This window comes from Conger conger, chromosome 18, assembly GCF_963514075.1.
Source record: "Conger conger chromosome 18, fConCon1.1, whole genome shotgun sequence".
NCBI lineage: Eukaryota > Metazoa > Chordata > Actinopteri > Anguilliformes > Congridae > Conger > Conger conger.
The window spans coordinates 29,262,647-29,279,134 of record NC_083777.1 but is presented as its reverse complement, the minus strand read 5'-3'; the positions used below and the strand labels follow the sequence as shown (position 1 = coordinate 29,279,134).

General features: G+C 40.1%; 2 protein-coding genes across 2 annotated transcripts; both read right to left on the bottom strand.

Moving 5' to 3' along the window:
- Positions 1-3,226: 3,226 nt before the first annotated feature.
- On the bottom strand, positions 3,227-5,590 carry LOC133118658 (cystatin-like). The gene is made up of 3 exons (XM_061228806.1): positions 5,284-5,590; positions 4,535-4,645; positions 3,227-3,575 (listed from the first exon to the last, which is right to left on the bottom strand). The coding sequence occupies exons 1-3, from the start codon at positions 5,491-5,493 to the stop codon at positions 3,495-3,497; spliced, it is 402 nt and encodes a 133-aa protein (XP_061084790.1). The 5' UTR covers positions 5,494-5,590; the 3' UTR covers positions 3,227-3,494.
- Positions 5,591-11,233: 5,643 nt separating this feature from the next.
- On the bottom strand, positions 11,234-12,970 carry LOC133118478 (cystatin-like). The gene is made up of 3 exons (XM_061228521.1): positions 12,670-12,970; positions 11,927-12,037; positions 11,234-11,594 (listed from the first exon to the last, which is right to left on the bottom strand). Exons 1-3 carry the CDS (start codon positions 12,877-12,879, stop codon positions 11,514-11,516), a joined length of 402 nt encoding a protein of 133 aa, XP_061084505.1. The 5' UTR covers positions 12,880-12,970; the 3' UTR covers positions 11,234-11,513.
- Positions 12,971-16,488: the final 3,518 nt, after the last annotated feature.

Below are 16,488 nucleotides of genomic sequence, written 5' to 3'. Positions count from 1 at the left end.
TGCAAGTGTTCAAAAAGGAAATCATTCAAACCACACTCCTTTGAAGACTCACTGCTGGTAATTGGACCCCTTACAAGTTAAATCAATGAAAATGAAAAGTTTGTTTCAGTTAAATGCTCTCCTTTTTTCCTCAGTCATTAAAAAAATAAGTTGTATTCTCATTTGTAGTTCATTTGTAGAACTTGCTAGCTTGGTTCTTCGTATATGAAAACATATATGCAGTAAAACTACTTCAAAATGCTTCAATATAGCCTAACGCACTCAAAGGGCATGTGGTCCAGAAATGTACTTACCTGTATTGTTTTCATTAACACTCCTGTGCTGATGTTGTGCTGCTCTCAGGCTCTGTCTGTCTATTAGACTAAACCAGGGGTCTCCAATCTTATCCAGAAAGGGCCGGTGTGTGTGCAGGTTGTTGTTTTAGCACAAGACTAAGACAGCTGATTCTACTCATCTAGGTCTTGATTAAAGACCACGATTTGTTCATTAGTATAATCAGGTATGTTACTGCTGGGTTAAAACAAAAACCTGCACCCACGCCGGCCCTTTTAGGATAAGATTGGAGACCCCTGGACTAAACCATTCTGTCACATTTGCTAACACCAAACTAGTGGCTTTTTGCATGAATTGTACTTGTTCCACTCTACTTCACCTCCTAAACTTCAGTATTTACCTGCTTCTGATTCTAAAACTAAACTGTATTAAATATACCAGCACCGGTACAGATGTTCAGTGCTGCAAGACACATTTTTATATTGGATGATGAGTATTATAAAAAGTTAAACTTCAAATTACAATTTTTGATCACACACTATGAAATGCATATAATGCATAATGTTTGCTCGCAATGTTCTGGAAAACAATTCCAATTCCAAAACAATTTGGAAATGAATAAACCTTGGAGTAGTGTAAAGTGTGCAAACTAAACTTTTATTACTGGGTTAAATAATCATAGCGGCAGAATTTACATTGGTCAGGGCAATTGATTTCCTGTTAGCAGACCACAACACCAGCCAAAGCTTTCCTGGAACTGGCAAGTGCAAAGGTGCCTACAGGCTTGGCAGCCCGACACTCTGTCCCAAAACATTGTGCAATACTGTACAATAATTCAAGCTTTCATGACTGTTAAAAGTTGGAAATGACCCATTGTACCTTTAAACACAACACATACAATCTGGTGCGTACACACTGCACCACGTGAAAACATACATTCTCACTTGTGTGTGAGCTGTAAACCATGATGGTACCGGTCATGCGTGATCTCTGTATGTGCCGAGGATTAGATGGTCTGTATCTGTGTTCAGAAGACGGACTTTGTGTGTGACTCTCCCTCTTACTCTTTCAGATGGACTTCTTGAAGAATCCATGTCCTGAAATTAGTGTCAGTACTAGCCCTGGTATGGCATATTGTCATAACAACACAAAAAAGATCAGATGAGATCGTCCGGTTTGGCTCTCCAGTCCAGTAGTATTAGTATTATTGAAATGATATTTTTCCATTGTTTTGTGTTTTTACACAAAGTAATAAAACAACTGAATGAAGTAAAATATGTGATATATTTTGTGAAATTAATTGTTATTCAACTCATCACTGTAACACTTTGGACTAATACACAGTGGTGTGTAATGTATTTACATATGTTTATTTGGGGTATAACAATTAAGCACATGTTGCTTTAATTTTAAGGGACATTTATTCAATTCCATTAAGCTCATACTCATCAATTGTATACTGTAAGTTCACAGAAATATGCGCCCTCATGTGGTGCACTTGCATATTTCACACGATCGTAAATGTGAATAATTATTCAGGATTTTGTTTTTACCAAATTCAGTGAAGAACCGCCTATAGTGAATTGGCTCATGAATATGAATGCAGTTTTATTTTACTAGGCAAGAGGAAGTCTCTCCCGGCTTGTGCAAAGGTGTGCTTTCGAGGGAACTGCATTTAAAACCTGTAGGTTGCAGGTTTAATTCCCAGTTAGAGTATCACGTTGTATCTTTAAGCAAGCTACTTTCCCTTATCCTCTCTACAAATTCAAATGTGTAACAAATAAAAACGCATCATACTGGCCCGAAATAAGAGACGGTGAAGCACGCTGAGCTCAGAAAATCCCCTGTTAAATGGGCATTTGGACCTGAAACAACGTTTTACGAGTCAAAAACACTTCTAAACAGTTTTTTTTTTGGCTTTACTTGGTCAAGGAGAAGCATAGAATCCTTGAGAACATATTTAGGTAGGTAACTAACCACTGCACGTGAAATCATATGCCTGGGTTATATGTGTGCACAGCTTGGTATTTCAATATTTTCACTTTGGAACTGACTGAACACCTGACTAATCAGAAACAACTGTGAAGCCACTTGTCCCAAATGTTTACTTGGAGATATTTATTATGAGACGCAAGATTTTTTCCATCAGAAATATTGACTTTTATTTAGACCGTGTAACATTGTTGTTCAGGCTTAATTGGCAACAGATTGCAACACTTTCAACTGAGTGTGGAAGTTAAGCCGAAAGGTCCCGCTCTATGGAGTGAATTTTTATAAATACGAGAGCGCAAAATGAGGACTGCTCTCTCCATAGCAATCGCACATAAGGCCTTAAAAGTGAAAACAGGAGGTTCGTCATTTTGGTGGAGGAAGCAATGGTGATTGTGTTGGTGATTGTGTATTTGAGGAAACGCCAGTTACAGCCTTCTTTCCCTCTGAAACCGAGATATGAGGTGCTATTGGCTAAATCTGTTGATTTCATAATTGTGCTTGGACGGAAGAAGGCGGCGAGCATATCAATAGGTTTTATTTCACACTGCTGCTTGTGTCATTGGAAGAATCATTTCTATGAAAGCATTGGGGTGGATGACATCTCCCTCCAAACCTACACGTATGCGTGATAGGCCTACTTCTTTTATACCAAAGCCTGTGTGCAAAAACATTTAATTTCATGTAGCTTAATCTGAGTGTTACTTTCCGATACAGAAAGTTGTAAACGTGGTTCTGAAATGAACTGAAAGCTCTGATTAAATAAACACGCTGGACCGAGGGTAGAATATGAACACTTGACGAACACAGGTTAGTGTGTGGCAAAATAAACAGTAGTACACTCTAGTGGTAAGAAAAGGCATTGCTGGACTGAATGGCCTGTTCTCATCATAATGTTTTGTTCTGTTATGTTGTGGGAAAACAACAGAGTGGCAAACTGAAAAAAGTGAGAGAGAAACATTGCAGTGTTTTAACAGTCATTTATTAGGCTAGTTCCAATATAATTATTTATTGCAAAGCTTGTACTGTCAGCTCAACTTTTATTTTGTGTAATGAAGAACAAACGGCCAAAAGAAAGATCGGGAAAAACTTACAAAAAATGTAATGGATTTCAGAATATGGGTGAAAAAATATGGTTGATTCAGCAACCACTAGCCCTGGCCGATGGAGTTAGAGACTTTTATCTTCGATGATTGAAATGAAAGTAATGCAGCTGCTTCTTCCTGATGCTCTTAGGCCGCGCAACTACCCTTAACCACCTCGTATCCACCATGCCAGGGATTCTCCCACACGTAGAAAGTGCATCCCTCGTACTGAAACAAACGTGAGAGAAAGGACATTCTAGGAAAGCATCCGTGTTTGTTTTTTGCTTGTTTGTTTGTATGACTTGGTAGTGATGGGCGATGACCTTTGTGAAGAGACGAGGGATTTGGTTTTGTAACCGATTACCGTCCCATTTTTTAAACAGTTAACCGGTTAACCGATATTGCTTATGACCGCTAGGGGTATTTTTCATATCTTTTTTAAGACTGGATTACTGAGAAATTAAATTGCGTTATAAAAAGCCACAAGTCAACCAACAGCTACAGAAATTCTTTGATAACTGTAATACTGTAGCATTCAATTCCCTGTTTGCAGTTTAAACCTGCTGAAATGCCCAGATTCCTTGCTCGAAATACTGAAGCTTGTCGATTGCTGGTTTAGAACCGCAATGATACGCCTGCTGATGAACGTGCATTTATTTTGAGCTTACAGTTTCACCTTCAGAAAGAAAAATATTGGATATCGGTTATCAATTTTTTGTAACCGTTCACAAATCAGTTTCGGTTACTTCTAGGGGTGTGAACGGGTAACAGTTTCACCTTCAGAAAGAAAAATATTGGTTATCGGTTATCAATTTTTTGTAACCGTTCACAAATCAGTTTCGGTTACCCGGTTAAACTGTTACCCGTTCACACCCCTAGAAGTGACTATTGTTATATGTGACTGAATGAATTCTGTGATAGGGGAGGGGAAGGAAGTGGTTGGTACCTTGTGTGTATACAAAACTAATGAACAAAACTGTTCAAAAAAAGAGTCCATAGCAGGTTTGTGTTAGTAAACAAGTTCATAAAAAAGAAAATCAATATGATGCTGTACACAACGGTGATTCTGCCCTGAACATGGATAGTGTTTTCGGAGAGTGTTGGAATGTGGAGGTAGAAATGGACTGAACATGGATAGTGTGTACGGAGAGAGTGGGAATGTGGAGGTAGAAATGGAGAAACATTACGAATGCGATGCGTTGGTCTTCATGTATATCACACTTGGTCTCGTCCTCGCCCTTTGCACAGTTGGTTGTGGCCATGTTCGCCGAGAGAATGTACATCATGCCGACGACCAGCTGTGTTCAGAAGCAATGCGTGCGTCATGAATTACCTGACATTACATTCATTTATTCAAGAGGATGAAGAACAGGTGAAGAACCACGTGAGATGCATTAGCAGTGGGGACAGTGCCTAACGGCCCTCTTACACCAGAAACGGTTTACTTGCATCACGTGGGATACTGACCAGCACCCATACCATACAATATCGCATTACATTAATTTATAAAGAACAAGAGTGCAACTATGTGAGTTACATAAGACAAATTTTCTTTTCTTTTCCCACAAAACTATTCACCTGCACTCAGTGATTACTTCATTAGGTAGTCCTTTATACTAGCTTGTTAATGAGAATATGTAATCAGTTAATCATGTGACAGTAACTAAATGCATAAAAGCATGCAGACATGGTCACCAGGTTCAGCTGTTTTTCAGACCAAATGTCAGAATGTGGAAGAAATGTGATCCAAGTGACTTTGACTGTGGAATGGTTGTCGGTGCCAGATAGGGTGGTTTCAGCATCTCTGAACATCTCTGTACTAAACAAATAATAATAAAAAAAAGTTTTTAAATCTAAATCCAACCCAATCTCTTCCCCTCTCTTTAACAATGGCAGGTTTGAACAGCTAACCCAGTTTGAAAATCGGCCAACTGACCTGTTGCTTGCCCGAGCCTGCACCTGTCATTTTTCTGAGGAAAGTAGTGTTTCTGTGACTGATGGTCTGATCCACAGCAAACTTCAAGGCTTTTTTGACATCCGGGTCATTCAGATCGGCGTCAGTGGGTCCTCCAATGATCCGCAGAGCGTCTGCCACCGCCAGAGACATCGCGAGGAGGGCCAGCGCCATCTTCCAACTGGCTGACATTTTGCAACAAACCTTCCGCCGCTTCTTCTTGTCTCTTTTTTGTGGCAGGCAGCCGTTGGGTGCAGTGACGCTCCGCTTGCCCAAACTAAGCGCTTATATAAGCACTTGTGTAATCCACTCGTCTTTGCTGAGCTGCTGGGCGGAACCTTCCACGGAGGCGTCGGTTAAAAACGAAGAGGTCAAATTGGCCGAAGAGAATTCAAGGTTGTATTTACGCTTCAGAACTGCACTGGCTTTGGGCAAGAGGCAGGAATGCACCCTGGACGGGCTGCCAGTCCGTCACTGGACCTTCCTGGCCCATCCTGGTTTGAACTGGACTCGTTTGTCTTCATGACCTGATACGGGCTCAAAAGCTTCTTACGCAGCACTGTTCTGTAGTCAAATCATGCAGAGGAGAGGAAATGCCTGAATTGGGATGTTATCAGACTGATTGTTTTCCAGAATCTAGGCAATCAGACGTATTGAATTGGACTCTTGAATTATGAGCATTTTATGTTTTGTGAAAGAATGAGAAAATCTAAATATTTACCTTGTGGCAAGTTATCACTTCAAATGCAAAGAGTGGATGTTCAGGGTCTTTAATGTTATACAGTTACCTGCTGACTGTACTAAAAACAACCACGATTTAGATTTCAACATTAAATAATCTCTCAAAGACGGGATGAGTAGCCATTACATAACATTAGAGGCATTTAGCCGACGCTCTGATCCAGAGCAACATACAATAAAGTGCAAATCAAACCCAGGGCAAGTGCGTTGAGGACCCTCGAGGAAAGTACAGTTCCAGTATTGTGTAATATATTGCAGGTCAGAACTGGGGTGCTGGCCTCCTACCTGTATCTAAAAGTAGTACCCCCCTTCACATAAAACGCTATTCTTTTCTAAGGCAACTGCATAGATTGCACGACCACTCCACTTCTTAATATTTCTCAAGACAACACATCTTTGACCAGGAGCCAGTTGGATAAAACGTTTATTGAAACTTTGTTGAAGATTATTGAAGTCTATTTGCAAGTGTTCCAAAAGGAAATCATTCAAACCACACTCCTTTGAAGACTCACTGCTTGTCAATGGACCCCCTGCAAGTTAAATCTATGAAAATGAAAAGTTTGTTTCAGTTAAATGCTCTCCTTTTTTCCTCAGTGATTAAAAAAAATAAGTTGTATTCTCATTTGTAGTTCATTTGTAGAACTTGCTAGCTTGGTTCTTCGTATATGAAAACATATATGCAGTAAAACTACTTCAAAATGCTTCAATATAGCCTAACGCACTCAAAGGGCATGTGGTCCAGTAATGTACTTACCTGTATTGTTTTCATTAACACTCTCCTGTGCTGATGTTGTGCTGCTCTCAGACTCTGTCTGTCTATTAGACTAAACCATTCTGTCACATTTGCTAACACAAAACTAGTGGCTTTTTGCATGAATTGTACTTGTTCCACTCTACTTCACCGCCTAAACTTCAGTATTTACCTGCTTCTGATTCTAAAACTAAACTGTATTAAATATACCAGCACCGGTATAGATGTTCAGTGCTGCAAGACACATTTTTATATTGGATGATGAGTATTATGAAAAGTTCAACTTCAAATTAATTTTTTTGAACACACACTATGAAACGAATGCATAACGTTTGCTCGCAATGTTCTGGTAAACAATTCCAATTTGGAAATGAATAAACCTTGGAGCAGTGTAGTGTGCAAACTAAACTTTAATTACTGGGTTAAATAATCATAGCGGCAGAATTTACATTGGTCAGGCCAATCGATTTCCTGTTAGCAGACCACAACACCAGCCAAAGCTTTCCTGGAACTGGCAAGTGCAAAGGTGCCTACAGGCTTGGCAGCCCGACACTCTGTCCCAAAACATTGTGCAATACTGTACAGTAATTCAAGCTTTCATGACTGTTAGAAGTTGGAAATTACCCATTGTACCTTTAAACACAACACATACAATCTGGTGCGTACACACTGCACCACGTGAAAACATACATTCTCACTTGTGTGTGAGCTGTTAACCATGATGGTACCGGTCATGCGTGATCTCTGTATGTGCCGAGGATTAGATGGTCTGTATCTGTGTTCAGAAGACGGACTTTGTGTGTGACTCTCCCTCTTACTCTTTCAGATGGACTTCTTGACGAATCCATGTCCTGAAATTAGTGTCAGTACTTGCCCTGGTATGGCATATTGTCATAACAACACAAAAAAGATCAGATGAGATCGTCCGGTATCTATAAAAAGGGGACAGGTCTCCCCATTAAAATAATATTTTATTTCAAGATGCAACCCTTTATAAATGAATGCATGTGGGTTCCACTGAAGTCTGTAAAATTGATATTTTTGTACTGCTAGCCAAGTTTGTATGTTCTTATTTCTATTATGTAGTCTGTAGGGTTGTTATGAGCATGGCCCAGACCAGGGCCATGGATGACGTCTTGGATTATTGGATCACACATAGTTAGACCAAGCACTTGGTTTGTTGTGCTATTTCATATACAGAATGTCTGGAAAAAACACTGAGGTCCTGTTTCCATAGAAATGAGATGATTGTCTTCTTGGTTTTCTTGCTGTTGACACTGGACTCTCAAGCACATATGCAATCCCCCAAGTGGGCAGGGCTTCTCCCAACATGGTCATCTCAGCTGTGATTCCTTCCCACTCTGTTCAGGCCTGTCCACACCAAGAACGATAACTATAACTATGATTTATAACAATTACGATGTGAGCATCCACACCAAGAACGATAACTATAACTATGATTTATAACAATAACGATGTGAGCATCCACACCAAGAACGATAACTATAACTATGATTTATAACAATAACGATGTGAGCATCCACACCAAGAACGATAACTATTACTGCAGCTATAACTGATTATAACAATAACGATGTGAGCATCCACACCAAGAATTATAACTATAACTATGATTTATAACAATAACGATGTGAGCATCCACACCGATGAATGATAACTCTATAACTGCAACTATAACTATGATTATAACAATAATGATGTGAGCATCCACACCAAGAACGATAACTATTACTGCAACTATACCAATGATTGTAACAATAACAATGTGAGCATCCACACCAAGAATGATAACTGCAACTATAACTATGATTGTAACAATAACGATGTGAGCATCCACACCGATGAACGATAACATTCTGTAAACTTTCTGTCTCTCGCCTATGTCATCTGCCATTTTGAATGTGACTTGCAGTAAATTTGGATGGATTTTGATCCTATCAGTTTTCTATCATTCAAGGAGCTAGAAATCACTCTGACTGATCCTAGTGATATCGTTCGTTACTCTCCTTTTCCTGATATTTATGGTGTGAACTTTTATAGTTCTGGTTATAGTTGTAGTTCTCGGTGTAGACGGGTCTTTAGTCCCTCTGCTCCCTACCTGTCTGAGTGAACTGAAACGTGAAATTAGGGACTGTCCCACTCTCCTTTAAAATAAACAAATTAGCAATTGACTGATTTGATCAATTGAAAATCTTTGGAAGACCTCAAATATAAATGTGAACCACGTCTATTTATCAGAGTAAAGTATTGTACTGTATGTAACTAATGTATTATTTGCTTCGACTTAAAGTCTGTTTTTGTATAAATGACTCTCCAATCCAGTAGTATTAGTAATATTGAAATTATATTTTTCCATTGTTTTGTATTTTTACACAAAGTTATAAAACAACTGAATTAAGTAAAATGTGTGGTATATTTTGTGGAATTAATTGTTATTCAACTCATCACTGTAACACTTTGGACTAATGTACAGTGGTGTATAATGTATTCACATATGTTTATTTGGGGTATAATAATTAAGCACATGTTGCTTTAAGTTTAAGGGACATTTATTCAATTCCATTAAGCTCATACTCATCAGTTGTATACTGTACGTTCACAGAAATATGCGCCCTCTTGTGGTGCACTTGCATATTTCACACTATCTTAAATGTGAATAATTATTCAGGATTTTGTTTTTACCAAATTCAGTGAACAACCGCCTATAGTGAATTGGTTTATGAATATGAATGCAGTTTTATTTTACTAGGCAAGAGGAAGATTTGTGCGAGGTGTCTCTCCAGGCTTGTGCAAAGGTGTGTCTTCGAGGGAACTGCATTTAAAACCTGGGGGTTACAGGTTTCATTCTCAGTTAGGGTATCACGTTGTATCTTTAAGCAAGCTACTACACCTGAAATGCTTCGGTAAAATATCCTCTCTACCAATTAAAATGTGTCACAAATAAAAACGCATCATACTGGCCCGAAATAAGAGACGGTGGAGCACGCTGAGCTCAGAAAATCCCCTGATAATTGGACGTTTTGACGTCAAACGACGTTTTACTTCGAGTCAAAAACACACTCGCTTTACTTGGTCAAGGAGAAGCACAGAAGCCTTGAGAACATATTTAGGTAGGAAACAAACTACTGCATGTGAAATAATATGGCTGTGTTATATGTGTGCACAGCTTGGTATTTCAATATTTTCACTACGGAACTGACTGAACACACCTGGCTAATCAGAAAGACCTGTGAAGCCACTTGTCCCGAATGTTTATTTGGAGATGTTTATTATAAGAAGCTAGATAATCACCCAATTCTCTCAATGTGACCGCAGTTTCGGTATTCTTTTTTATGTGAAGTATTTCACTCATTTTCAGCATGAGTGAGGAGGACAGACATGCGCAGTAACGGAATACTAACGACGGTGTTGGTCAGTTCAGGTGTGCATTGATGCAGTCGTGAATTGATACATCGACATTTTTCTATTTTATTGTTTTCTTTGAAGGGAAAATGAACAGCTCTGCTCTGTACGTGAGTACAACTTGTGTTCGTCGTAGAAAATGTATGAACTTGTGTGTTAAAATTTGTTCAGGTCATGACAACAGACCAAGAAACTTTTTAAGACCGCGTCTACTTTTACCGAAGCAGCTGAGGAAACCGCGTCAGATGCCACACACTGCTCTATTGCTTCCTGAACATGGTAGTTTTGTGTGTGTGTCAAAACTAAGTTAATATTTTCCACCGCTTCGAGTTTAACTGGCGGTGGGATGTCTGTTTTAGTTGGTGATTTAAGTGTATTTGAGGAAACGCCAGTTACTTCAGCCTTCTTTCCCTCTGAAACCGAGATATGAGACATTACCACTTGGTGGTGCTATTGGCAAAATCTGTTGATTTCATAATTGTGCTTGGACGGAAGAAGGCGGCGAGCATATCACTAGGTTTTATTTCACACTGCTGCTTGTCTCATTGGAAAGATCATTTCTATGAAAGCATCTCCCTCCAAACCTACGCGTATGCGTGATAGGCCTACTTTTTATTTTAAATTTTTTAATTTTTACCAAAGCCAATGTCCATAAACATTTAATTTCATGTATCTGAGTGTTACTTTTCGATTCAGAAAGTTGTAAACGTGGCTCTGAGTATTGTGTGCAGTTCCGGGTACCATACTACACAAGACATAGTGGTGCTGGAAAAGGTTCAAAGAAGGGCCACCATATTGATTCCATGTATAAAGAACGAAAGTGGCATGAATGGAAATCAATTCTGCACAGACATTTGGAAGTATTTTTTCACACAGAGTGGTCACTGTGTGGGAAAATTAACAGTAGTACCCTCTAGTGGTAAGAAAAGGCATTGCTGGACTGAATGGCCTGTTCTCATCATAATGTTTTGTTCTGTTATGTTGTGGGAAAACAACAGAGTGGCAAACTGAAAAAAGTGAGAGAGAAACATTGCAGTGTAATTTATTAGGCTAGTTTGAATATAATTATTTATTGCAAGCTTTTACTGCCAGCTGAACTTTTATTTTGCGGAATGAATAACAAACAGCCAAAAGAAAGATTGAGAAACGCACAAAAAATGTAATGGATTTCAGAATATGGGTGAAGAAATATGGTTGATTTGGGTTGATTCAGTATTCACTAGCCCAGGCTGATGGAGTAAGAGACTCTTATCATCGGTGATTGAAGTTAGAGTGATGCAGCCTCTTCTTGATGCATTTAAGCCACACAACGAGTTTGAAACATCTCGTGTCCACCATGCCAGGGGTTCTCCCACACGTGGAAAGTGCATCGCTCTTGCTGAAACAAATGAGAGAGAAAGCAAGTTATAAGAAATGTTTGTTTGTATCTCTTGGTAGTGATGGGCGATGACAGTTTGTGAAGTGAATGACTGTTGTTTTATGTGACTGAATGAATCGTGTGATCGGGGAGGAGGAGGAGGTGGTGGTTGGTACCTTGTGTGTTTACAAAACTAATGACCAAAACTGTACAAAAAGAGGAAAGTGTCCATAGCAGGTTTGTGTTGGTAAACAAGTTCATATGATGCTGTACAGAAGGGTGCTTCTGCCCTGAACGTGGATCGTGTGTACGGAGAGAGTGGGAAAGTGGAGGTAGAAATGGAGAAACATTACGAATGCGATGTGTTCATTTTCATGTATATCACACTTGGTCTCGTCCTCGCCCTTTGCACAGTTGGTTGTGGCCATCTCTGCCGTGAGAATGTACATCATGCCGACGACCACCTGCGTTCAGAAGCAATGCGTGCATCATGAATTACCTGACATTACATTCATTTATTCAAGAGGATGAAGAACAGGTGAAGAACCACGTGAGATGCATTAGCAGTGGGGACAGTGCCTAACGGCCCTCTTACAGCAGAAACGGTATACTCCCACCACGTGGGATACTGACCTGCACCCATACCATACAATATCGCATTACATTAATTTATAAAGAGCAGGAGTGGCAAGGAGTGACAGGAAGGCAAATTTAATTTTCTTTTCCCACAAAATGATTCACCTGCACGCAGTGATCACTTCATTAGGTAGTCCTGTATATTAGCTTGTTAATGCAAATATGTAATCGGTCAATCATGTGGCAGTCACTAAATGTGTAAATGCATAAAAGCATGCAGACATGGTCAAGAGGTTCAGCTGTTTTTCAGACCAAATGTCAGAATGTGGAAGAAATGTTATCCAAGTGACTTTGACCGTGGAATGGTTGTTGGTGCCCGACAGGGTGGTTTGAATATCTCTGAGTATCTCCCTACTAAACAGATAATAATAAATTAAAAGAATCCAACCCAATCTCTTCCCCTCTCTTTAGCAATGGCAGGTTTGAACAGCTAACCCAGTTTGAAAATCGGCCAACTGACCTGTTGCTTGGCCGAGCGTGCACGTGTCATTTTTCTGAGGAGAGTAGTGTTTCTGTGACTGATGGTCTGATCCACAGCAAACTTCAAGGCTTTTTTGACATCCGGGTCATTCAGATCGGCGTCAGTGGGTCCTCCAATGATCCGCAGAGCGTCTGCCACCGCCAGAGACATCGCGAGGAGGGCCAGCGCCATCTTCCAACTGGCTGACATTTTGCAACAAACCTTCCGCCGCTTCTTCTTGTCTCTTTTTTGCGGCAGGCAGCCGTTGGGTGCAGTGACGCTCTGCTTGCCCAAACTAAGCGCTTATATAAGCACTTGTGTAATCCACTCGTCTTTGCTGAGCTGCTGGGCGGAACTTTCCGCGGAGGCAAAGAGGTCAAATTGGCCGAAGAGAATTCAAGGTTGTATTTAGGCTTCAGAACTGCATTGGCTTTGGGCAAGAGGCAGGAATGCACCCTGGACGGGCTGCCAGTCCATCACAGGACCCTCCTGGCCCATCCTGGTTTGAACTGGACTCGTTGGTCTTCATGACCTGATACGGGCTCAAAAGCTTCTTACGCAGCACTGTTCTGGAGTCAAATCATGCAGAGGAGAGGAGATGCCTGAATTGGGATGTTATCAGACGGATTGTTTTCCAGAATCTAGGCAATCAGACGTATTGAATTGGAATTAGAAAATCTAAATATTCATCTTGTGGCAAGTTGATGTTCAGGGTCTTTAATGTTATACAGTTACCTGCTGACTGTACTAAAAACAACCACGATTTAGATTTCAACATTAAATAATCTCTCAAAGACGGGATGAGTAGCCATTACATTACATTAGAGGCATTTAGCCGACGCTCTGATCCAGAGCAACATACAATAAAGTGCAAATCAAACCCAGGGCAAGTGCGTTGAGGACCCTCGAGGAAAGTACAGTTCCAGTATTGTGTAATATATTGCAGGTCAGAACTGGGGTGCTGGCCTCCTACCTGTATCTAAAAGTAGTACCCCCCTTCACATAAAACGCTATTCTTTTCTAAGGAAACTGCATAGATTGCCCCCCCCCCCCCCAAAAAAAATAAACAAACACACACAAACAAACAATAATATCAAGGCCACTCTACTTCTTAATATTTCTCAAGACAACACATCTTTGTCCAGGAACCAGTCAGATGAAACGTTTATTGAAACTTTATTGAATATTATTGAAGTTTATTTACAAGCGTTCCGAAAGGAAATCATTCAAACCACACTATGCCACTCCTTTGAAGACTGGCTGCTTTTCAGTGGACCCCCTGCAAATTAAGTCAATGAAAATGAAAAGTTTGATGTTTCACTTAAGTGCTCACCTTTAAGTTCTAGTCTTATTTGTAGTTCATTTTTATAACTTGCTCACTTGCTTCTTTGTATGTGAAGTATTTACAGTAGAAGTACTACAAAATGTTTTCATTTAGCACTCCTTTTCTGATGCTGTGCTGCTCTCAGGCTGTCTGTCTATTAGACAAAACCATTCTGTCACATTGCTAACACCAAACTCGTGGCTTCTTGCATTAATTTAGTGTGCTCATGTTCCACTCTACGTACCACCTAAACTTTAGTATTACCTGCTTATCATTCTAAAACGAAACTGTATTAAAAATACTAGCGCTGGTGTAGATGTTCTGTGCACATTTTTAAATTGGATGATGAGTATTATAAAACAACTATGAGGACTTAAAATGAAAGCAATTTATTTATTTTTTTCAACACATGCTATAAAACAAATGCATAACGTTTGCTTGGATTGTTCCAACTCCAAAATGATTTGGAAATGAATAAACCTTTCAGCAATGTAAAGTGCAGAAACTCAACTTTAATTACTGGGTTAAATAATCATAGAGGCTGAATTTACATTGCTCAGGGTAATCGATTTCCTGTTAGCAGACCAAAGCTTTCCTGGAACTGGCAAGTGCAAAGGTTACATTTATTTTTAAGGAATGTAAATATATTTAAGGATAAGATAGCCAACTAGGACAAGGATAGCCTGTAGCATATTAGTTAAGGTACATTACTGGGACCCGCAAGGTCGGTTGTTCAATCCCCGGTGTAGCCACAATAAGGCTGTTCAAAACGTGCAGCTCTGTTGCGACGCTACGTCATTACCTGTCAACGTATTCGTTCACTGAGGTGAAACCGTATTCGAACGCGCTCAGAGTTGAGAGATATTTCCCCTCTCTGACTGCGACTGGGAGCGCTCACGCACACCGCTGAAGGGAGAGAGGTGTTATTTAAGAAACTTGAATAGACTGGTCTATCATTTCCACAATTTAGCAGACACCCTGGCAGTGATTATTTTGGCAGTTTAATTAAGAGCTATCGTCCGCCGAAGACCAAGGTTATAAATAAGCTGTCTGATATGCCTTCGGTGATCTGTCACGTTGACGAGGCTTTTGCGTGAAGTCTCTCGCGGTCCTGCGGAGTGACTGTAATTTCCCCTGGGCGCGGTGGACGGATGCTGGAGCGTCCGTAAGGCCAGGGAGGATCCGTCGTCTCTGTTTATGTACAACCTGTGCAAACTCTGTCTAACCTAACAATGGGCCCACTGCCCTTTACAAATATTGTAAATGTTTAATATAAAAAATACAATATTTATGTTGTCCCCCCCATGCTGCTTGCTTTGAGAATTGGTTGAGAATCTCTCTCTCTCTCTCTCTCTCTCTCTCTCTCTCTCTCTCTCTCTCTCTCTCTCTCTCTCTCTCCTCTCTCTCTCTCTCTCTCTCTCCTCTCTCTCTCTCTCTCTCTCTCTCTCTCTCTCTCTCTCTCTCTCTCTCTCCTGCTTCCTTGCAGCATTCAGTCTTATGGATAGGTATATTTCAGTTTTTTCCCCCTTGTAGTGAATGGTTTAAATTGAATTTGATTTGAAAGGACAGGGTCTCGGCTGGAAGTGAGGCAGTTGTATTTGGGCAGTTTATCAGTGGGAGTGTGATTTAACCGTGCTCTACTGGGCTGGACTGTGGCAAAGGCTACCTGTCTGTCTGTCCTCAGCAAAGGCTACCTGACTGTCTGTAGCAAAGGCTGTCTGTCTGTCTGTCTTGGCAAAGGCTGTCTGTCTGTCTGTCTGGAGCAAAGGCTACCTGTCTGTCCTGTCTGGAGCAACATGTTAAACAGATGAAAATAACACAGTAATATGATTACATATAAAAGCAGGGATAATAATTAACACAATAATTATATATATATATATATACATATATATATACATGCACATGCATATACATACACACGTATATACACATATGTAGGGCATATACATATAATTATATACAAATTGAGAAAAAACGCTTCTGTTCATCCTTGTCTCAAGTTTTTTTAAACTCCAGTTTTAGGCCAGACTTTCCTGCCTCGTGGGTCACTGTACTGTAAAGTTTCTGTAATGAGATTGAATGTAAAGTGAATTCTGTGCTGTTTTTGTGGACATTATTAATTGCTAAATTAATCTGCTAAAGAGAGCCTGTTCCACCCCACACACACACACACACACACACACACACACACACACACACACACACACACACACACACAAAATTCCGTCAGTGTCCTGAATGTCAATTAGAGTCAATCTCCTGTGTCAGAGTTCATCAGTTGACACTGGGCCTGACTGCATATGAAGTGTTTTTGATGCAGCGTGTGCAACTGTGTGTAATGATGTGAAGGTATGGGGATCAGGTCCTGACCAATGAGAAACTTGCTTTGCTGATGGGTTCAGGGAAGGGTCGTATTCATGCGTGCCCATGACAATAATCATGTTAAAATTCATCACCTACGGCACACGTTATACTGTCTACTGCTTAATAAT

Bases quoted from the DNA above. Each gene is read 5' to 3' on its own strand.
- LOC133118658 (XM_061228806.1), bottom strand. From the start codon at position 5,493: ATGTCAGCCAGTTGGAAGATGGCGCTGGCCCTCCTCGCGATGTCTCTG. The intron at 4,646-5,283 runs GTCAGTTGGCCG...TTCTGAACACAG, and splicing joins CAGGCTCGGGCAAGCAACAG to CTGGTCGTCGGCATGATGTA. The intron at 3,576-4,534 runs GTAATGTTTCTC...CGTTTGTTTCAG, and splicing joins AAGACCAACGCATCGCATTC to TACGAGGGATGCACTTTCTA.
- LOC133118478 (XM_061228521.1), bottom strand. From the start codon at position 12,879: ATGTCAGCCAGTTGGAAGATGGCGCTGGCCCTCCTCGCGATGTCTCTG. The intron at 12,038-12,669 runs GTCAGTTGGCCG...TTCTGAACGCAG, and splicing joins CACGCTCGGCCAAGCAACAG to GTGGTCGTCGGCATGATGTA. The intron at 11,595-11,926 runs GTAATGTTTCTC...CATTTGTTTCAG, and splicing joins AAAATGAACACATCGCATTC to CAAGAGCGATGCACTTTCCA.